General features: G+C 37.5%; 2 protein-coding genes and 1 long non-coding RNA gene across 7 annotated transcripts in view; 2 read left to right on the plus strand and 1 right to left on the minus strand.

Moving 5' to 3' along the window:
- The first annotated feature begins 1497 nt into the window (after positions 1–1497).
- Positions 1498–3432, plus strand: LOC124176693. The gene is made up of 5 exons (XM_046558283.1): positions 1498–1893; positions 1957–2108; positions 2195–2371; positions 2749–2937; positions 3025–3432. The coding sequence occupies exons 2-5, from the start codon at positions 2085–2087 to the stop codon at positions 3403–3405; spliced, it is 771 nt and encodes a 256-aa protein (XP_046414239.1). The 5' UTR covers positions 1498–1893; positions 1957–2084; the 3' UTR covers positions 3406–3432.
- The window catches only part of LOC124176694, a 29326-nt gene continuing 10355 nt past the window's right edge, over positions 3045–22015 (minus strand). The window contains exons 1-6 of one of the 5 annotated variants that reach the window (XR_006869439.1): positions 5187–5918; positions 4877–5099; positions 4585–4782; positions 4400–4509; positions 3545–4315; positions 3045–3165 (exon numbers count right to left, since the gene is read on the minus strand). Coding sequence is in view for 3 of the 5 variants with exons in the window: in XM_046558284.1 (XP_046414240.1) it covers position 4315; positions 4400–4509; positions 4585–4782; positions 4877–5099; positions 5187–5350 (696 nt within the window). In the remaining 2 variants the exon portion in view is untranslated. Of the gene's footprint in view, positions 4316–4399; positions 4510–4584; positions 4783–4876; positions 5100–5186; positions 5919–22015 lie in introns of those variants that run through there. The other 4 variants (XR_006869440.1, XM_046558285.1, XM_046558284.1 and 1 more) reach the window with 4 other exon arrangements.
- Positions 11661–13984, plus strand: LOC124176699. Its single transcript, XR_006869442.1, has 2 exons — positions 11661–11783; positions 12471–13984. It is a non-coding gene; the product is annotated as an uncharacterized LOC124176699 (long non-coding RNA).

Here is a 22015-nt window from a genome sequence, read left to right on the forward strand (position 1 = left end):
CCTACGAAAATTCAAGATCGAGCGAGCAAATGAAAAGTTGTTGAAATAATTATGAATACTAATGTTATGGAATACATCGAGCGCGCGTCGAATAGAATCCCATTTCGAAGTGAATGATTCTTCTCTTTTCATATAATAGCTAATCTAGTAATATAGGTAAATAGGATGGTTGGAGGTGTTCGGAAATGGTAGGACATTTCAAAAGTTAAGGCTGACACCCACTGCACCGCGGCGGACCGCGGCGCAGTTACCGTGAGATGCGCCCACTATAGTCGCGTGACCACCCGCCGATACTGTTTCTACGAAAAAGAGATATTTATCAATTATCTGATGACCACGATTTGTCTCAGTCGTCATGGGCACACAATAAATAATCATGCATATTTGCCACTACTTCTTGATTACTCATTATGGATAGCTCAGATGAAGAAGTGTTTAACACGAAAAAAAATTACTAACAATTGTCCATCATAAATTCGATAAAAAGGAAAAAAGGATTAAAAATCAACCGACAATGCTCATCTATCGCCAGAATTTTTGTTTCTACCTAAACTATTTCGGGTGTGGCTCGTTGGAAAATCGTAAATTTTTTTATTTTGAAACACCCTATTATACATATAATACATGTATAGTGAAAATGAAATAAATTTTAGCTCAAAATATACTCTCTCATTTCTTATGCATAAAAATTAATACGCAAAATAAAAAACAGTCTTCATGAAATCAGCATCATACCCGAACAATGAGAAAAAAATAAATTTTTTACATAAAATAATCCGTTGATCATAACTTGTTGTTCTAAAACTCACGTTTACTTAAATTTCTTTAAAAATGAAGTAGTTACTTGCGTAACATTTATATAATATCCGTAGGATTTATTTAAGATGTAAAAATGAATACATTTATTTTTCGCAAGAACAGCGGAGAGAATGAAAAGAATCCTTGTAAACCATAACCATTTACATCAAAGTAACGCAGGTTTCCCTATTTTTATACTTGGGATGAATTTCGGCATCGGTCGGGTGTTCACACTAGACGACGGCGATGCGCGGCGATGCGCGGCGCACCGCCGAAATATTCCCAACCTGGAACTCGCGAAAAATTGCCGCGGTCCGCCGCCGTCTAGTGTGAACACCTATATGGATAACCGTATGAGCGAAAATTTCGCCGCCGTCCGCCGCCGTCCGCCGCGGTCTAGTCGGCGTCAGCCTTTAGAGCCTTCGATCAAGCTTTTGGGTAAAGGCGGGTCACACATTGGAAATCGCATTTCAAGCTTGAATGTTATTTTGGGAGCTGCAATTTACTTCAGAGATGGGGAACAGATGTTCCGGGCGGGCCGCTTACACCTACGCCTTATATACTGAACAATGTGCCTTAAAGTCAGCCTGTAACTGACTAAAGTCAAATTGTTCAGCTGCATGCTTCTTAACAAAATCTTCAGGGGTAATCCCAGAAATTTCATACGTTTTCTCAATTAGATGTGCTGCTAGCTTTTGCGGCTTTGTGGACTTGGGAAGACATACCCCCGATGATTTGAAAAATAAAACGGCAGATCGTGCCTTAGTTTTTAAATTTGTACCTTTCAGAGGTAGATGGGTTCAATCCTTGGGTTGCTTCCTTTCAAAGAATGCGTGTAAAAGCGAACCACTACATAAGCTCATTTTAGAATGTATCGTGCTTATGGAAAATAGTCCTATATGTATTGATGCTGTTGTTATGGATGGTGCATCATGGAACCGAGGCGTTTGGGAAATTTTTGGTGTAGACGAAAACAACATCAGCTGTGAACATCCTTGCGATAGCTTGAGGCGATTACGAATGATATCAGATTTCAATCATTTACTCAAATTCTTTCGAACTTCTACGTTAGATGATAGACTTCAAGAGTTCAAGGTATAATTGATAAATAATATTTTTGTTTAGTTGCTGTTATTATTACTATTGTAAATTTTTCAGACACCTTACGGAACTGTTGAAAAACGGCATTGGGAAGCTCTCTTAGAAGAGAAAAATTATCGGCAACCAAACATGAAAATTGCTTACAAGCTAACACCAGCGCACTTGAAACAAACGGCTTTCAAGCGATGAATGTTCCTCTAGCAACTGAAGTATGTATATTTCAAAATCTTTACTAATATCTACTGATAAAATAATCCTCTTTTCTTTGATTACTTTATTATAAATTATCTTACAGGTGTTTGGTCATGAGGTGTCTGTTGCGATGGGACACTACCAACCAATGTGCAATAAATTAAAAGATTCGACTCCAACGCAAAAGTTTATTGATCTCATTTTCAACTTAGTCCAAGCTATGTCATCGCATATACCAGGAGATGCTTTGTACGCTAAAGATGATTGTCGTAACAAACAGGTAAGAATCATTATAAAATGAATCAAAATAATAAAATATTGTAAGTTTGTAGGTTTAATTGGAAAATAATCAATTGAGAAAGCTTTGGCTCATATTACGATAATTGGTGGCATACAAAGACTCTCAGGTATTCAATGCAAAACGTAAACTTGTTATATTACAAGTAGTTTGCAAAAATTTATCTCATCAAAATTTTTATAGATGAAGAACGTTTCAAAAGAAATTTAAAATACTGTGTCTGTATGCATTCATGAACTCAAGAAATTGTAAATCTGCAAATTTTTCTATTGTTTCATAATTTTTTTGTTATTGTTTTATCAATGATTTATTACACGGTCTTAATGCTTCTATACTTATTTTGTATTAACGTATTTCAGGCAATACTGAAATTCCTCCAATTTTATGAAGATTGGGAAAAGTTTGAGAAGAAAATACCTGTTTCGAGGAGTACTTCAGTAGGGTTAAAAGTTACCTTACGGGCAACACTAGAAATTTTGGACATGCTCAAAGACGTTTGTGATTCTAAATATTTGATGACAGCAACTTTATCCCAAGACCCTTTGGAGGTAGTTATACAAATCAACATTGTTTTACCATTACTTATTATTATTATTATTATTTCCTAATGGATATTTATCTACTTTCAATTTCAGAGATTTTTTTCTGTCATGAGATATTCTTGTGGAGGAAATGATCATCCCGATCCAAAAATGTTTGCCCAAGTATATCGCTTAGCATCTTATTTTTCCCTCATACGTCCACTAAGAGGGTGTAATGTTTCGGGCACGGATCTTCTAAAAAGTCCAAAAGTAATCGCATCTGCGATAAAACATTTTAAGGAATACGATTTAGATGCTATATTTAAAGAAAATACAGGTTGCAAGCATTCTGATTGGTGTTCAGAAAGTGAGATTGGAATAGAGGACGTGCAATATTGCGTTGATCGCCGACATGATACTTGCAAAACAGATTCATTTATGCCAGTAATTGAATCAATGGAAGAATGGCTAAAAAATTCATGGTCAACTGATTGATTAATATTATGTTGTATTTTTTATTTATATTTATACTTAAATAAACATATAAATAACAATCGAAAAACGTGCGATATTTTCTTTTTAATAAAAATTACGTAATATAGGGGGGGAGGGGAGGGGCTGTGAAAAATCTTACGATTCTTTGCGACTTTCTGAATCTTTCTCGGACGACCGTAGCACGGTTGTTGATGCAACTTTTGTCTCGAGCTTGATGGCTCCGGTTCTGGTGACTTTTGAACAGCAGAAGTCGATTCTTGAGAGCTCAAAGGACAACCGGGCTTAGCTACAGCAGCTGCTTCATTCACAGCCGCTGTACACGATGATTCTTCTTGATGCAGAGATTGAGAGCGTTCTGAAGAAGTGCCTGCTTCTATTACCGTAGGTGCAGGCCATGGATTTCTTTCCTTTGGAGGAAGTGGTTCTGGGGTTGAGTCAGTATGTTCCACAGGTTTATACTGTCAATTTTGTACTTTTAGAGAAAGAGGTTTCAGGGCCACGGGTTCCGTAACTCTTTCGTTTTCTTCCATGGCGTCCAACGCTGCATCCAATGAATTTCCTGTCGTTTGAAAACTAAGTTTCGAGGCAGGGCCTGTACCTCCTATCGCTGCGGAAGATGAACTTCTCGTACGAAGGAGAAGAGGTTTCCGGACAGGTTCCGTAACTTCCAGAGCTGCAAACGACGAATCCTGGTCCGTTGGAGGAACAGGATTTGAGGCAAGTTCTGTAACTTCCGGAGCCGGGGCAAATGATGGTTCTCGCTTGCTCGGAGATTTACGGGTATCGGGTAGATTAGCTTCAACTTCCAATGGTGAAAGTGGCACTAGCCCCGCTGTCGGCCATTCGTTCAGCATGATGCTACCCAACTCGGTGTTCTCGAACCCTTCCAGAATGTCGAGCAACTCCTGATCTGCTTATCAAACAAGAAATGTTTTACTTCTACATAAAAAAAAGTTTGGTATGTTACATGGAATATTGAAATGGAAACACTGACCAGTATAATTGTTCTCGATGTCGCTTCTGGTGCTCTGCATCCCCGAGGGAATACTTCCGTCTTTTGGTCCTTTTTTTTAAATCCTTTTGAAGCCCGCTCTCCGGGAGTACCTGTAATAATTAAAGAAATAAAATTGAATGCTTATGCTACAGTTTTACTGTTGAGCTTGAAAAAGTACAACGAACATTTACCAACTCTTTCTCTGCGGTATGTAGAATTTCTTTTCTGACGTCGTGATCGTCGCTATATTTCAAGAGAGCTAAAATTCTTTTCTCCCGAACGTTCAATTTCTGAAGACGCAAATGAGACCTCTCATTGGAAGTTCCAACTTGATGGATATTCTTTATTTTACGCACCGCTGCGTTCCTCTGGTCGTACCACACCTGTAATATTTTATAGAAGGTGACCATCGGAAATTGTAAAGTGGTCAAGGTACAAGTTTCATTTCAAGAAGAATAAATTTGCTGATAAACTCACGTTTTTCCATTTCTTGGTATCTTTGGGTGAACCGTTTTTCCACAACGCGTTCAATTCTTCTGCCAACTGCTCCCACGAAGCTGAGGGATCGTGCGAACTGCCCGGCGTTCGAAATTTCCTCAGGGCAATGTGAGGATTCCGTTCGAGGTAGGCGATCATATGATCCAGTTGATACGGAGTCGCAGGAGATTGCGCCTTTACCGGGCTCCGTCCAGATTCATTCCTGTGAAAAAAAATTCAGAATAAAATTCAAACAGAGTTAAAAAGTTGTTTGATGTAAGGGAATGCATCTTCCGAAGTGATTCTCTACTTTGCCCGACGAGTGCCAGCAGGGCCCAGCGATGTACATGTGATAGGCCGAGCGTCAGAGTCATGGCTCATTAGGGTTTTCGGTTCAGCGTTCGCCACAATCTTTTCCGAATCGACACGATGCTGGTGGATCAACTCCATGTTTGACGAAGAGCGAACATTCATTTCATTCGTTGCACGGTTTTGCGTCGTGGACACGTTGTGTACGTTGGAATGCTACAAAGTAACTGGCCGTTTCGAACCATCAGTGTTATGTTGTTCCTAATTTTGGCAAGCCAATGAACACTCAGTTTATGTGCGTAACGTGGCCGTGAACCAATTGTAGGTGACCTCAAGGAATAAACATGTTTACTTACATGAAAGAATTCCAGGAAATATGATGCAGCGCTGCTGACAATTGGATTAATTTGTCACTCGTACCGCTCGTGCTATGTCTCATTCTTATGTATTAATATTATTTAGATATTACAGAAACCCGTACATATTTCACTACCAAAAGGGAGCTTCGTAGACATGGAATAAAATACCGTAGACAACCAAAGTCAATATTACAAGAGTATACATCATTTCTTCAAACTCATATCCATATCAACGGTCCGTCGACCAAGTTGTCGTGTGCGCTCTTCGGAACGTCTTGTAAGCTCCAACGAAAATAATGTTAATTTATCTATTGTGAGCCGACCAATCGAACCAGGCTAGGGGAGAACAACACGGGCCAAGGAGTGCGAATGAAATTTATGTGTGAATGAAATTTATGTGTGAATGAATGTTTAATCGGGTATTTATATTTTTCCATATTTTTATTAAGCCTTTTTCACAATAAAACATCGCTCATGAAAACAACATTGGCGTATCATTATTTGTTACCAAACCCGCACTTCAGATGTCCAAATAAATATGGTTTTTGGAACGGTCGCTAATTTCATCATTCCCACTTGAAAGTATGCTATTTCAGGTTAATGAAGCGATTTTTTTTCAACATTTTTTTTTTATATTGATAATTACACGACTTGAAAATATTTGGCATGGTCTTACACACAAGGATTGAAAATACATTGCAGAATTTTTTTTTTTTTCAATTTTTCAATTATTTCTCACTCTCCAAAGTGAGTGGGGTGGATTACACCCCCAATGACTTATACGTCACAATTTGGAGGTGTGACTATTAAGGGTTAAAATTGTAATGATACGTAATAATGAATTTACCGGCGAAGAAATAATTATCGGATTTAGCAACGGGACGTCAGAGTTTTCGCTACAAGATCTTCGGTGGTTCGTTGAGCGTGTCCGGAGAGCTCGTGTGCAACCGCACAGACTACACAGGATATATTTTCAGGACAAAACGGTAATCCTGACTTTTCAAAAATGGCAAAACGACGTGATTGCAATATTATCGGACATCGAACTAGATGACGATGAACGCGAAGCCGATTGGATCGAGTGTCGTCATATCAACGAGGAGTAAGAAAGAAATCGAACCGTACACATCTAATGTTACCCACACAATCGAATACACATCATTTCGGTAGCTTCTAAAAGTTTTTCAAGGATTCTGTGTGCCTGGTGGGAGGGATACGGCTATAAAAGTCTGAATTTCAGATCAGAAATATAGTCTTGCATCTTCAGCTCTCATGAGGAGAACTTCAAACAAAGCAGAATTAAAACAGCGAATCGATCTGTTCTTAAAAAATATTCACGACTTGAAAACCGTTATTAACCAGAAGTCAGAACTCAACAAAGTGATAAAAATGTTCGTAAATCTAAATTTATCAAGAAACACATAACTACTAATACTTTCCAAAAAAAAAAAAAAAAAAAATGGATTTCACAAAACTCAACATAGTTGCAAGCATGAACGAATTTCTGCCGACGAAGAAATTGACGGGGCTTTTCAAAATCTATAAAGTCACCAACATTCGACGAGTCCAAACAAAGTTTGGGCAGCGTGTCGTCACAGACCTGAACAACGAATTCGGCGTATTCTTACCGTCACAATTCAATATTTCTTCGTTCTCAGACCGTCACTTGGAAAGAAAATTGATGGAAACTTTTAACCGTAAGATACTAATAATTTACGCTGAAAAAAAAAATTTCTTGCTCCATTCTCCACCACTGTTTTAACTTACACGGATTTATTTAAAACGATGGCAGTAAAAGAAACTATCCGTTCGGTTGCAACACAACTTTGTGAAGAAATTCTTAACTCAACCAGAAGAGAATTGCCTGAAAATTGTACAGCTGAAGATTTGATATTGGGAGAGTGCGATTACGTGCCAGAACTTCTTAATTGTTTTTTGGAATCTTTCATTTGTGGTGATGTTTCTCATCTATCTCGAAAAGCACGTGAAAATAGAAAAAAAAAAAGAACTTTCTATTTTTTCTATTGGGCAAGATCTGATTTATGCAGTTTTTGGTCACAAAATTAAAACTTCGAAGCAAATTACCCTAGGTCTGGCTGTGAAGAGTTTATGCAACAGTAAGAAAGTTGTTAACATACTTTCAAAATATGGGCACTGTTGCTCCTACACAACTTTAGAAGAGCTAGAGACTGAGCTGACATTTTCAACGGTGAATAGTGATCACGTATGTCCTGAAGATATTCAACGTCGCCCGGACTTGAATACTGGTGTCGCATTCGACAATTTCGACCGCTTCGTAGAAACCCTCAACGGCAAAGATACTTTGCATGATACGGTGGGAATAATTTATCAGGATATTGTGCAGAATCCGGATCCGGTGTCATTGGAATCTTTTAGCCCTTCTGCGAATGAAAATTCAACAATCGATGAGATTGTGCACGGTAGTTTTCCAGAATTTTCCATTACTACGCCAAAAACTAAAAAACGAAAACGCAGGGCTTTTGAAGAAGTTACTTTTGAAATGCATCCATTTACTAAAAAATTAAAAATTACCACCTGGAGTCAGCTAGACATCTCAGAGCTTAATAAAATTCCAGACAATTTAAATATGTCGAAACAGCTGGACGTTACGTGGATGTTATTACATGAGTATAAAATATCGAATGTTTCAATGTGGGGAGGATTTCACAGCAAGATTTTGATTGACGATTCACGAGTTCAAAAAGTTTCATATCTTACTCCTATTAATGAATCTCCTACCAACAATTCAACTGTTTTGAAAACTCTAGAATTGAGCCAGGACATTGCAAATGAGTGTCAAGCTCCCTACATCCAGATCACCTATGATCTAGCTATTGCTCGCATTAGTTATTGTATTCAAGCACAAGAATCTCCAAGATTTGACAATATTTTTATTCATTTAGGGGCCTTTCATATTGAATTGGCTTTTTTTAAGGCAGTTGGCACTTTTATTGAAGATTGTGGACTGAGCAATATCATGACTGAATGTGAATTGATCGCTAATGGTTCAGTGCCAGGTTTTATTAGCGGAAAAAATTATAACAGATGTAAACGGTTGCATTCTCTCATGGCGTTGGCATTGCAACAATTACATTTCGAAGCATTTTTGGAAAACAAACAATTGACAGTTGACGAATCAGTGTTCGAATATCTCACCTCATTTTTGGCTCATGAAGATGTCTCTCCTCAAGTTCAGCATGCAGAAACGCAACGTCTCATTCAATCTTATGAAGAATACACAGAAGACACATTAGACGGCAAGCACGGAAGAACGGCGCAATTTTACGTAATGTACATCGATTTTATAAATCTTTACCACTTATTCATTAAAAGTATTAGAGTTGGAGATTTAGAATTGTAGGGGAGACCTAGGAGGGTTGTGACAAGGACGATTTCTCCCAACCTATAGGTATATATATAGTATATATATATAGGTATATATACCTATAGGTAGGAAGAAAGAGGCTTTTCAAGCAAACCCAGAAGGCGAAGCTCCGTCTATGGGTTATACCATTCCGACTATTTTTACAAAAGAGGAGGAGAATATATTAAGCGACTATTTGCTGACATGTGCAGCATCTAATTATGGGCTGACAACGAAAGAAACTAGAGTCATTGCATATAAGTTAGCCAAAAAATATAACAAAAAAGTTCCAGAGTCATGGGACAAAAATGAAAAAGCAGGAGATGTGTGGCTCAAGCTATTTATGCAACGAAATCCTAATTTATCTTTACGACTGCCTCAAGCCACTAGCATCGCTCGTGCTACGAGTTTTAAGGACGGTACAATGTAATGCAAACAACAGTGCACTTGAAAGCTACTTTTTTATGGATGATATTGCAAGGAAGATTCACGTGCTAAGTGATATAGGACACATCATTAAGACGACAAGAAATAATATGTGTGGTGACATTGATTCGTGGTTAAAGAAGCAACCAGAGGGACGAAGAAATAAGTTATTATATCCCGGTAATTGCATCAAATGGGACGGGAAAACTGGTTACTGGCGACACATTATAGAACTTTATCTTTTTAATCCTAAGCTTTCAGACAAATTAACCTTAACCGAAGAACACGTATTTCCAACCGGAAAAACCAAAATGAGGGTAAAATTTGCTGCTCAAATTTTTAGCTGTACAGTTGCCAATGGTCTTCGGCAAATGGCAAATCATAAATTGAATGAGGGCTTAATCAATGTTATGGAGCATGTTAAAATTTGGGAAACAGCTAGTATTTTGGAAGACATTGATTTAATGTTCGACATGACTAATGGCAGTAATAAACCTACTGACCCAAAAGCTAATACAACAAGAAAACAAGTTACCACTTCATCACCTCATGACGAACAATGGAGACGATACCAAAATATAGCCGCCAGAAAATTTTGGTTTGAATACAGCACCGGTAAAAAAGTCAATACGCCGACTCCAGATGCTCTAGCTGTTACTCTTCGCTCGATGCAAGGTTTATGGGAAGATTTGCAGTCAGAAGGATTTAATCAACTAAATTTACGGTATTTAAATCAAGACGGACTTGAAAACTTCTTCGGACTCATGCGGCAGGAATGTGGCGACTGTCACCACCCGACTTGTTTGCACTTGGAAGCTGCCTTTAAAACTGCTTTGGTTACGAGATTTGCTGGTACTTATCGCCCAGGTTTTAATTGTGAAGCTGAAGAAAAATCATCGATGATTATAAATCTGGGAGATCTACTTTCACAAGATACAAATAAATTTCATGTGGCTTATCATGAAGTTGAAAACCGTTGTATTCAAGCCCCGGAGATATCTAATGATAACGCAATGTTCGCAATAGAATATTATGAAGATAAAAACCAAGCAGCTTCATCGACGAGCAACGACTGCAATGACAGCTTTCCACCTACATTACATCTTACTGATAATACGGATTGTTGCGAATACTATTTCCCAGAATTAGAAAATCTTGACGAAAAATTGGAAAGTGATAACTTTGTCCCTCTGAATAATTGTGTGGCAGCAGATATTATCGGACAAAGATTGTTGAAAAAATTAAAAATTACTGATTGTTCAGTTTGTAAAGTATTATTCATTGATAATGCTGAGCAATCTGGTCTGAGCAGAGCTTTTAAAAATTACGTTTTTAATCCAAAAGTTGCTTCTCTTGCTTTGCGAATACTTCTTCCGTTTTCTTCAACATATATGTGTGAGACAGGTTTTTCAGCTTTGGTTTTAATTAAAACTAAGCAGCGAAATCGTCTTGCCGTCGACAGCGATCTGACAATAACTTTGGCAAAAACTGTACCTAGAATCGACAAGCTAGTACAGAACGTGCAAGCTCAAGTATCTCACTAGTAATAATATTAATATTCATTTGAAAATACATAAAAGTTGTAATTGATAAATAAATCATATTAAAATAAAGTGCGTTTGTTTTATTGCCACGAAAAATATTGTGGGGGGGGGGGGGCATGAAAACGTTATTTATATTACGGGGGGGCTTGACACAAAAAAGGTTGGGAAACCCTGTTCTAATGGTTGAAAGTAATGACTGCCACGAAAATGATATGGCTCGCGAGTTGACATCAAGATTCTACTTTGCTTGGATTAAAGATCTTTCACGATTGGTGAGCAAACAATAGTCTGATCATAATGGTCAGCTGTTTTTATGTGACAGATGTTTGTGTCACTTCAGCGTGAAACACGCCTACGACAACCATCCCAGGCAGCACACTTGCTTCATTCACGTAGCTGCCTGATCACAATGAAAAAGTCAATGATACATCTGGTTTTTTACATAACTGATATGTCATATGTGCCCTACAAGGTACGTTGACCTCACTGTAACGTAACTGCTACGTGAAAATTTCATGTAAAATCCACAGAACAGATGTTACGTAACATTTAGGTCTCTAAGCATTCGTCTTTGTGTGGTCCAAAGAATTGATATATCTGTTACGTAATGACGTGTACATAAATAAAATATATCGCCGTTAACATTACCGATATGTATCAACGGATCTATTCTAGTGTGTTTCAAAGTATTTGTATCCTCGTTACATAATTCGTTTTATGTAACGATTATAGACCATTGCGAACGTATTTCATATGTTCATAAGATACTACATTGCGTATTCTTCGAAGAGTTTTCTCAAATGCAGTGGCTCAGAATTGTTCCTGGTTGGGCCTACGTGATAATTTTTCAGTCCAAAATTTGGCTATAATAAAGATCACCAAAGGTATTAATTATCAACAATCAAGTAATAATCAATTCATATGATAAGAATCTTAAGATTGAACCTCAGGCAATTTTTTTTGCCACTCATGTACACACATACAATTGAATTTTACGGACAGCATTCTTAGTTATTAGAACTTACATCAAAGTGAAGTACTCATAATCTTGTTGTAATGTTGCTGTGCATGAAGTAGCACTGGATAGCTAGTGAGTGCCGAAAATTATCACAGAGATGAAACGATATTACAAGTGTGTCAATAGCGGCCAATTGCACATTGCACTAGTTTTCAGATTTTTATGTCTCTATAAACAAATTTTTCTTTACATTCAGCAAGGTTAGAGATTGTGTTACGTTATTTCATTTCAATGCGATCTGGGAAGTAATTTCTGCACAAAAAATTCGGTAGAGAATTTAGTTCGCTAAATTACGTATATTGGGATAGTGGCAAGGGGCGAGAAAAAAATCGCATGATGTTGAGTCTTGATTATGTATGTAAGTACAATATATGCTAGCAATAGTTATTGCTATTGCAATTAATCTTTGCGATACCACTAAAGTCTTCTTCACTTTGTAATGCCATTGCAGAAAAATTTCACCGCGAAGTGGATTTATCCAATGTAATTCATCTGATTCAGACTCGGAATGTTCCTTTCCCTTATAAAAATTAGATCTATTTTTATTTCCTAGATGCAGTAATGGTGAATTATAACATGACGGACAAAGAATTTGAAGAAACTTGCAGTGAGTGGTTCCGTCAAGGAAAACAAAGATTTATCAGAGAAGAGAAGGCGAAGGCCAAAGCACGAGCATAGAGGAAGCACGAGCAATCGCACAAGTTCATACTGTAAATTAACCACAGTTCAACGAATTGGAGTCAATCTTATATTTAATTTCAATTTATTCTTGTTTTACAACTTACATCTGTACTGGCTCAAGTTAATTCATGATACTCACCTACAAACTGCAATTCATATAGATTTTTAAGTTCATTTGATAGCTTTCATACCTTCATATATCTTAATCTTAAATAGTTTGAAGCTAATTTCATACCTCGAATGTTTACGGTGCAGTAGTTTCACATCAAAACCACAATTGTATCATGTTTACCATGTACTTTGTGGTTTTGTAGTAAAACTCCATACTAACAGTATAAATATTGTCCCACTTTCCGGTGATGTGAGCAACATATTCGACATGGAGTTGGATAGAAAAATTATAAACAAACTACACGGAAAAATGATATAACGGTAGTTACCTTGCGAAGCCACTATATATAGCCTATACGTTCATTTTGAATTTACGTATTTTTGAAAGGATTCCAATTCTTGTTTTATCGCGAAATATAATACCATATAATACAGCCACAAGTTACATTACAGGCACATCAGTGTTGACTTGATTCCACATAGGTTATCTATGTACCTAAGTAATTTTTTGTTTAGTTCCGTATACGTTTCATAACGTAAAAGTCAGATACTGGTTGTAGTATTACTCTTTTTAAATGTTCATTATCATATGATATGTAAAGTACAAAATACCCTGGTGGGAATTTCTACGAATTTCTAGGGAAATTGGAACAGTTTTCATTGAAAATTATTGTTTTTTTTTTTTTTGTAGTTTATCAACAAATTGTAGATCCCGTGGTTCATTTGAAAAATTGTAGATTTTTGTAGTGATTCAGAAAACCTCGTTTTTGTCAATCAAATTGGAAAGAACTATAATTTTTTTTATAAAAACCTAAACTTTAATTTTCCTTGAAATTCGGACTGATTAAATTTTCAGTTACGTTCTTATGGCAATTTTTTTATTTACTTTTTCCTATGGGCCGTTCGAGTCCTCAGCGCTTATTATAGATTGTGATTGATATCTACTATAGTACCTAAATATTGTTACTTATGTGATACTACGGGTGAAATTGTGAGGTTCTTATGATCTCCAAGAACCATGTTAAGTAGTGTGTACTTATTTCTCGCTGTAACACGTTGAATTTTGATATTCTATTACCTGTATTATATTAAGCAAAATACGTATAACGGTATTGTATACCCGTTTCCCTATTGTCACTTGTATGACACTACATCTTGATTTTCTAGATTCTAGTACCTTTGTTATTTTGTTATATTACTCATTTCTAGCTGGTTACTTTTATGACACATGGTATTTCGATATTCTGGGTGGTAATAAATAATCTTTTCCATATATATCCTCGTATTTATGTGCTTTTTTTAAGCAGCGTGCACGTGCGCATAAAATGAATCGCCGGATGTTACACGGAGTAACAGATACGTATTAAGTACGTTTATTCAATGGCTCTGATTTGGATGTATTACGCAGCAGTTATGAATCTGAACTGTCACTACTATATACAACTGCGCTGGATGCAAAAAATAAGAACATAAATGATACATAACGGACTTGCAAGGGCATGAATCTCATCCATATCTATAATATATCTTTGATACGTATCTCTGTTCTGTACCTGTTACGTAGCTGCCATAATGGTTTGTGGCGGACATAATAGAGTACATGTACGGTACATGTAGAGCACATGTGATGTAGCTGTGATTTCGGAAGGAACAAGATTCAAGTATTTGTTACGTTACTGGTATATGAATGTGCTGCCTGGGTACTAATACTTTCCAAAAAAAAAAAAAAAATGGATTTCACAAAACTCAACATAGTTGCAAGCATGAACGAATTTCTGCCGACGAAGAAATTGACGGGGCTTTTCAAAATCTATAAAGTCACCAACATTCGACGAGTCCAAACAAAGTTTGGGCAGCGTGTCGTCACAGACCTGAACAACGAATTCGGCGTATTCTTACCGTCACGGATTGTGCGACTGCTGAACGTGATCAAGAACCAATTACAAAAACTTAACAAAAAACTTGCGAAGAAGTTTCCAATTATTCTACGTTTCAAAACCTCTAAGAAAATTGTATAAATTTTTTCACAAAGCTTTACTTTTCTGCCGTACCCCACATTAACTGTGTATATATGTACAGGCATCGAACTCGAGCTTCTCACCGACATAGACATGGTTATGTTTGTCGAAAAAGGTATTCGTGGTGGTGTGTCACAGTGCTCGAACAGATGCGCGAAGGCTAACAGCAGGTACATGGGGGAGGCATTAGATCCTGAATCGTTCTTGTCAAACTGACTGTATCTACGATTTTCATTATAATTATATTAAACGGAAATTTGGCAACCGAGCAAAATTAATGTATACCGATACCGACAGTTTGATTTACAACTTTACTGTCCCCGACACATACGAACATGCGACGGAGGACTTGCATAAATTCGATACGTCTGATTATCCGCTTGATAACGCTTATGGAATGCCTCCAGCGAACAAAAAAGTTCTCGGCTTAATGAAAGACGAGAATAACGGGAAAAAAATGTTGGAATTTGTAGGATTAAGGGGGTCGTCTAGTGTGTCAGGTCAAAAAAAGCGATTTTTTTTTTTTTGTATAAAACACATCCAAAACATGTGTAGAAGATGTGAGTAAAAGCATTTTTCGAAATTCAAAGCCGAAAGGGGTCGTCTAGTGTGTTATTTCAAAAAATATCATTTTTTTTCATAAATCACGGGTAAAAACATTTTTCGAAATTCAAACCCATACAGCTACAGCCGTACACCGGAGTAGGAGTACGGAGCGTGTGGAGCCCGCTCCGCGTAGTCTTCCTCGCTCGATAAACTTTCGAAAAATAATTAAAAATGAATAAAAAGGGAAGTCACTCTGAACCAGTTCATAGAGATCGGACAAGAAAACGGAAATTCAGTGGAAATCGGTACACAGGAAAAGATCAAACGTCATTTGCATCTACGTCATTTGAATCTACGTCAGCGAAGAAACTTACGAGCAAATAAAAATTTTGAAGTGACCGTTACTCCATCCTTGGTTTACTGCATTTTGGAGTTTACCTGCGTTTTCTCAGCCATTTCTTCGTCTGTCATTTGCAAGAATTGCAATAGTGAAGTGAAATTTAACCCTTTCGCGGCGAACAGCGCCATATGGCGCTCAGCTATAGATGCTCATTCTCAGCGAACAGCGCCGTTCGGCGCTCAGGCAAATTTACCCGCGGCGGACGAACAGCGCCAGATGGCGCCCATCCGAAGCCGCTCTTTTTGTACGAAGGCGCTGTTCATTTGTTATCAATAACTGCCATTAATGCGTTGTTTTTGACGTGCTAGCAGCATACGCTTCTTGTGCAAAGGTTTTTTTTACATAGTCAAATGTAATTATCCACAAATTTTGCCCTAATCATGGACAAATGGATGACAAATGTGAGCTACGATGATATGGAACTTGGGGATGATATGGAGTTTTCATCGGATTCTGACCTGTCTGAAATGTTTGGAGAAGCTGGATACAAAGGTAGAATTCCAAATGAATGTAATAAAAAGCGCCGCCTACTGTCAAGTAGTTCGGAATCTGATTCTGAAAACATTGAGGAATTACCAGACATCGATCCGCGGCAATTTCTTTGGAGCGCACAAAATTTGGCTGCAAAAGTTTTCGATTTTGATGAAAACCTACCAGGAATTAAAGCAAATATTGACGATAAATCGTCAATATTAGAAATCTTTCAGCTTTTCATTTCGGAAAATATGGTTGAACATATTGTAAGAGAAAGCAATGCTTATTATACCACGAAAACTATAAGCAGTAAGCACTCACGATTGTTGGCATGGAAAAATACAACAGTTACCGAAATGTATAGATTCTTTGCTCTGTCGATGTTAATGTCAAGAGTAAAAAAAGTATCAATAGAAGAATATTGGTCAACCGACGAGTTATTACGAACGGAAAGTTTTCCAAGAATAATGACAAAAGACAGGTATAAATCTCTATTACAAATGCTACATTTTCATGATAACAATGAAACAACAAATCAAGACGTGCTAATAAAAATTCGGAGCATCATCGACAAACTGCGAAATTCTTTTTCACGAGCATTTTACCCGTACAAGTATTTATGCATCGACGAAAGTTTGCTGCTTTTCAAAGGACGATGTTTCTTCAAGCAGTATATACCTTCGAAACGAAGCAGATTTGGCATCAAGTCGTTTGTTATTTGTGACTGTCATACTGGATATATTCAAGATTTTATTGTCTATTGTGGAGCGCGCACGGATATAACTAACAATAATTTAGCAGAAATTGGAAAATCAGGAAATATTATCATGACGTTGATGGAACCGTATCTAAATAAGGGTCATGTTTTGGTTACCGATAACTGGTATTCAAGCCCGGCATTATTTTCTCTCTTACATCACAATAGGACACATGCATTTGGAACCGTGAAGAAAAATAGACGTGGAATGCCTAATATATCCAATAAATTATGCAAAGGCGAAGTTGCATTTAAATCTACGGATAAACTATTAGCACTAAAATGGATGGACAAAAGGGAAGTGCTAATGTTATCAAGTTATCATTCTGCTGAATTTATAGAAACATAAAGAAATGATGTTAAAACGGGAAGACCAATTCTAAAACCAACTGTCGTAGTGGACTATAATCGCGTTATGGAAGCAGTCGATAAAACGGATATGATTTTGAATTCCATTAATACTATTCGTAAAACTCTAAAATGGTATAAGAAATTATTTTTCCACATGGTGGACCTTTCGATTTACAATACTTTCATACTTTACAAAATTACGTCCAAAAAGAATATAACATTTGCGAAATTTCATTTACGTCTCATTCGAGAAATTCTACTTAAATATTCAAATACAAATATATGTAACAATAAGTCTGGAGGCCAAACTGCGTCCAAAGATGATATGTTACGTTTGATTTCAACACATTTTCCATCCAAATATATCAATCCCACAGGAAAGCGGCGGAACGGTCGGCGGAAATGTGTGGTTTGCAGAAAACACAAAAAGCGTACCGAAACACAATTTGAATGTAAAGAATGTAAAGTTGGTTTATGTATTGAACCCTGCTTTAAATTGTACCACACAAAGGAACATTATTAAAAATTGTTTGTAAATTATATAAGATTATAAAGTTTAAATGGTATAAATAACCTTAGCCCATTAAATTGTTTTAAGTTATTAATATTATTGTTTGATCGGCGTGCCGGCCAGCCGCGTTAGAGAAATTCTCAGCACAATCAGCTCCACACACCGCGTTTGGAACGACTCGCGTATTTTGTCGGCGCGGTCAATCTGGCATCGGCTGCTTAGAGCGCAACTCTTACCAGAGCATTCCGCCGCGAAAGGGTTAAACAGTGTGGTGTTCGAGGCTTGGGTTTTAAGATTTCCATGGAGTGTGAATGTGACGAAACAAAACAAATCAACTCATGCCCCATGATCAATAATGCATACGAAATCAATCGTCGCATAGTTTTCGTAATGCGTTTATTAGGACTAGGCTTAGAAGGTTTGAAAATGTTTTGTGGACTGATGGATATGGGACAACGTTTGGCTCGAAATACTTATTATTGAATATTGAATAATATATATACAGCTGCTTCGACCGTTTATGAAAATGCGTTGTCTTTGGCGGTTACTGAGGAGAAAGAGCTCAATAAAGAAGCCCGTAACCCCGAAGATCAATTCACAGTCTCGGGAGATGGAACGTGGAAAAAACGCGGTTTTTCATCTCTATTCGGCGTCTCAACACTAATTGCAAAATATACCGGTAAAGTAGTGGATGCGTGTGTGTTGAGTAGCTTTTGTCAAGGATGTATTTCATGGAAAAATAAAAAATAAGATGATCCACAAGGATACGAAGAATGGTTCGCTTCCCATGAAGAAAACTGTACGATAAATCATACCGGGAGTTCTGGAAAAATGGAAATAGATGCCATCGTGAAAATGTTTACACGTTCAATCGATAAACATAGCGCCAAATATTTAACGTATGTAGGTGATGGAGACACGTGGAGACACGTATGATGGTCGTGGAGACACGAGTTCAAAAAGTTTCATATCTTACTCCTATTAATGAATCTCCCACCAACAATTCAACTGTTTTGAAAACTCTAGAATTGAGCCAGGACATTGCAAATGAGTGTCAAGCTCCCTACATCCAGATCACCTATGATCTAGCTATTGCTCGCATTAGTTATTGTATTCAAGCACAAGAATCTCCAAGATTTGACAATATTTTTATTCATTTAGGGGCCTTTCATATTGAATTGGCTTTTTTTAAGGCAGTTGGCACTTTTATTGAAGATAACACATCTGTCTCAGACAGAACCCTCGTCGTCTAGTACAGGCTCCGGATGGGTAGAACCCTTACCACTACGAACGCCAAGAGCGAACTTTTCATCTCAGGTGAATGAACCTCTCTTCGCTGCTAGTATTATGGGATCTGCTTTGTTCAAAGTGCCAAAGCTTGAAGACGCAGGAAAACAGATCGCTGTCGCGGAACGAGTACATGCGGTAATAAAGGAAAAGGCAAGAGACGATCCACTACTAGAAATAGCGGTGAATATCGCCGAAGCGTCAAATGCAATGCCAGACTTCTGTTTCATATTACCAAACATAGACTCAAATTCAACGATAGAGACTGAAAAAGAAGAACCCGCTCAGACTTTAAATCTTGAGGTGTGGAATCAACACGGATACCTAGCTACTATCTTCGGTCCTGATGAAGTTCACGTTCCAGAAATGGAAGTGAAGGAATCATTTCCGGAAGGATTGTACACAGGAACCGCAGAGGACACCCACAGGACGTACAAGTATAGGGATTCTTCAACGACGTTCGGTCTTAGTCTTAGTCTGACTGAGCAATATCATGACTGAATGTGAATTGATCGCTAATGGTTCAGTGCCAGGTTTTATTAGCGGAAAAAATTATAACAGATGTAAACGGTTGCATTCTCTCATGGCGTTGGCATTGCAACAATTACATTTCGAAGCATTTTTGGAAAACAAACAATTGACAGTTGACGAATCAGTGTTCGAATATCTCACCTCATTTTTGGCTCATGAAGATGTCTCTCCTCAAGTTCAGCATGCAGAAACGCAACGTCTCATTCAATCTTATGAAGAATACACAGAAGACACATTAGACGGCAAGCACGTAAGAACGGCGCAATTTTACGCAATGTACATCAATTTTATAAATCTTTACCACTTATTCATTAAAAGTATTAGAATTGGAGATTTAGAATTGTAGGGGAGACCTAGGAGGGTTGTGACAAGGACGATTTCTCCCAACCTATTATAGGTAGGAAGAAAGAGGCTTTTCAAGCAAACCCAGAAGGCGAAGCTCCGTCTATGGGTTATACCATTCCGACTATTTTTACAAAAGAGGAGGAGAATATATTAAGCGACTATTTGCTAACATGTGCAGCATCTAATTATGGGCTGACAACGAAAGAAACTAAAGTCATTGCATATAAGTTAGCCAAAAAATATAACAAAAAAGTTCCAGAGTCATGGGACAAAAATGAAAAAGCAGGAGATGTGTGGCTCAAGCTATTTATGCAACGAAATCCTAATTTATCTTTACGACTGCCTCAAGCCACTAGCATCGCTCGTGCTACGAGTTAATCAACTAAATTTACGGTATTTAAATCAAGACGGACTTGAAAACTTCTTCGGACTCATGCGGCAGGAATGTGGCGACTGTCACCACCCGACTTGTTTGCACTTGGAAGCTGCCTTTAAAACTGCTTTTGTTACGAGATTTGCTGGTACTTATCGCCCAGGTTTTAATTGTGAAGCTGAAGAAAAATCATCGATGATTATAAATCTGGGAGATCTACTTTCACAAGATACAAATAAATTTCATGTGGCTTATCATGAAGTTGAAAACCGTTGTATTCAAGCCCCGGAGATATCTAATGATAACGCAATGTTCGCAATAGAATATTATGAAGATAAAAACCAAGCAGCTTCATCGACGAGCAACGACTGCAATGACAGCTTTCCACCTACATTACATCTTACTGATAATACGGATTGTTGCGAATACTATTTCCCAGAATTAGAAAATCTTGACGAAAAATTGGAAAGTGATAACTTTGTCCCTCTGAATAATTGTGTGGCAGCAGATATTATCGGACAAAGATTGTTGAAAAAATTAAAAATTACTGATTGTTCAGTTTGTAAAGTATTATTCATTGATAATGCTGAGCAATCTGGTCTGAGTAGAGCTTTTAAAAATTACGTTTTTAATCCAAAAGTTGCTTCTCTTGCTTTGCGAATACTTCTTCCGTTTTCTTCAACATATATGTGTGAAACAGGTTTTTCAGCTTTGGTTTTAATTAAAACTAAGCAGCGAAATCGTCTTGCCGTCGACAGCGATCTGACAATAACTTTGGCAAAAACTGTACCTAGAATCGACAAGCTAGTACAGAACGTGCAAGCTCAAGTATCTCACTAGTAATAATATTAATATTCATTTGAAAATACATAAAAGTTGTAATTGATAAATAAATCATATTAAAATAAAGTGCGTTTGTTTTATTGCCACGAAAAATATTATGGGGGGGGGGGGCATGAAACCGTTATTTATATTACGGGGGGGCTTGACACAAAAAAGGTTGGGAAACCCTGTTCTAATGGTTGAAAGTAATGACTGCCACGAAAATGATATGGCTCGCGAGTTGACATCAAGATTCTACTTTGCTTGGATTAAAGATCTTTCACGATTGGTGAGCAAACAATAGTCTGATCATAATGGTCAGCTGTTTTTATGTGACAGATGTTTGTGTCACTTCAGCGTGAAACACGCCTACGACAACCATAGAGAATATTGCATTATGTCAAATAAAGTACGCATGGAATTTCCCAAGTCTAAAGATTTAACATTTTCAAATTTTCAAAACAAAGGTACCGTCCCGTTTGTCGTTTACGCCGATCTCGAATGTATATTAGAGTCTATACCGGTTGATGAATTCCAAAATCACGTTTCAAACCGTAAAACACATGAATTTCAAAAGCATATGCCGCACCCCGTGTGGAAATTACCCGGGTTGGCCCTGTTACAAGAAGGTTTCTGGTCGGGTACTAGTCGGGCAATTACTTTGTCAAACTGCTTATCTAGGCGCTGGCCGGTTGCTGACCGGGAGCTAGTTGAGCAATTTTTTATTCAAGAACCTTACCGGGGTCTGGGCAGGAGCTAGACGGTCAAAATTATGTTATATAATTTCGCAAGCATCAGCCGCGCTTCAATAACTTTAAACTTTCCGACAACAATTTTAAGTTGGTGCGACTGATTAGAGTTGACAACAATGCATGTGGGACTCACAATGAC

This window comes from Neodiprion fabricii, chromosome 2, assembly GCF_021155785.1.
Source record: "Neodiprion fabricii isolate iyNeoFabr1 chromosome 2, iyNeoFabr1.1, whole genome shotgun sequence".
NCBI classification, from domain to species: domain Eukaryota; kingdom Metazoa; phylum Arthropoda; class Insecta; order Hymenoptera; family Diprionidae; genus Neodiprion; species Neodiprion fabricii.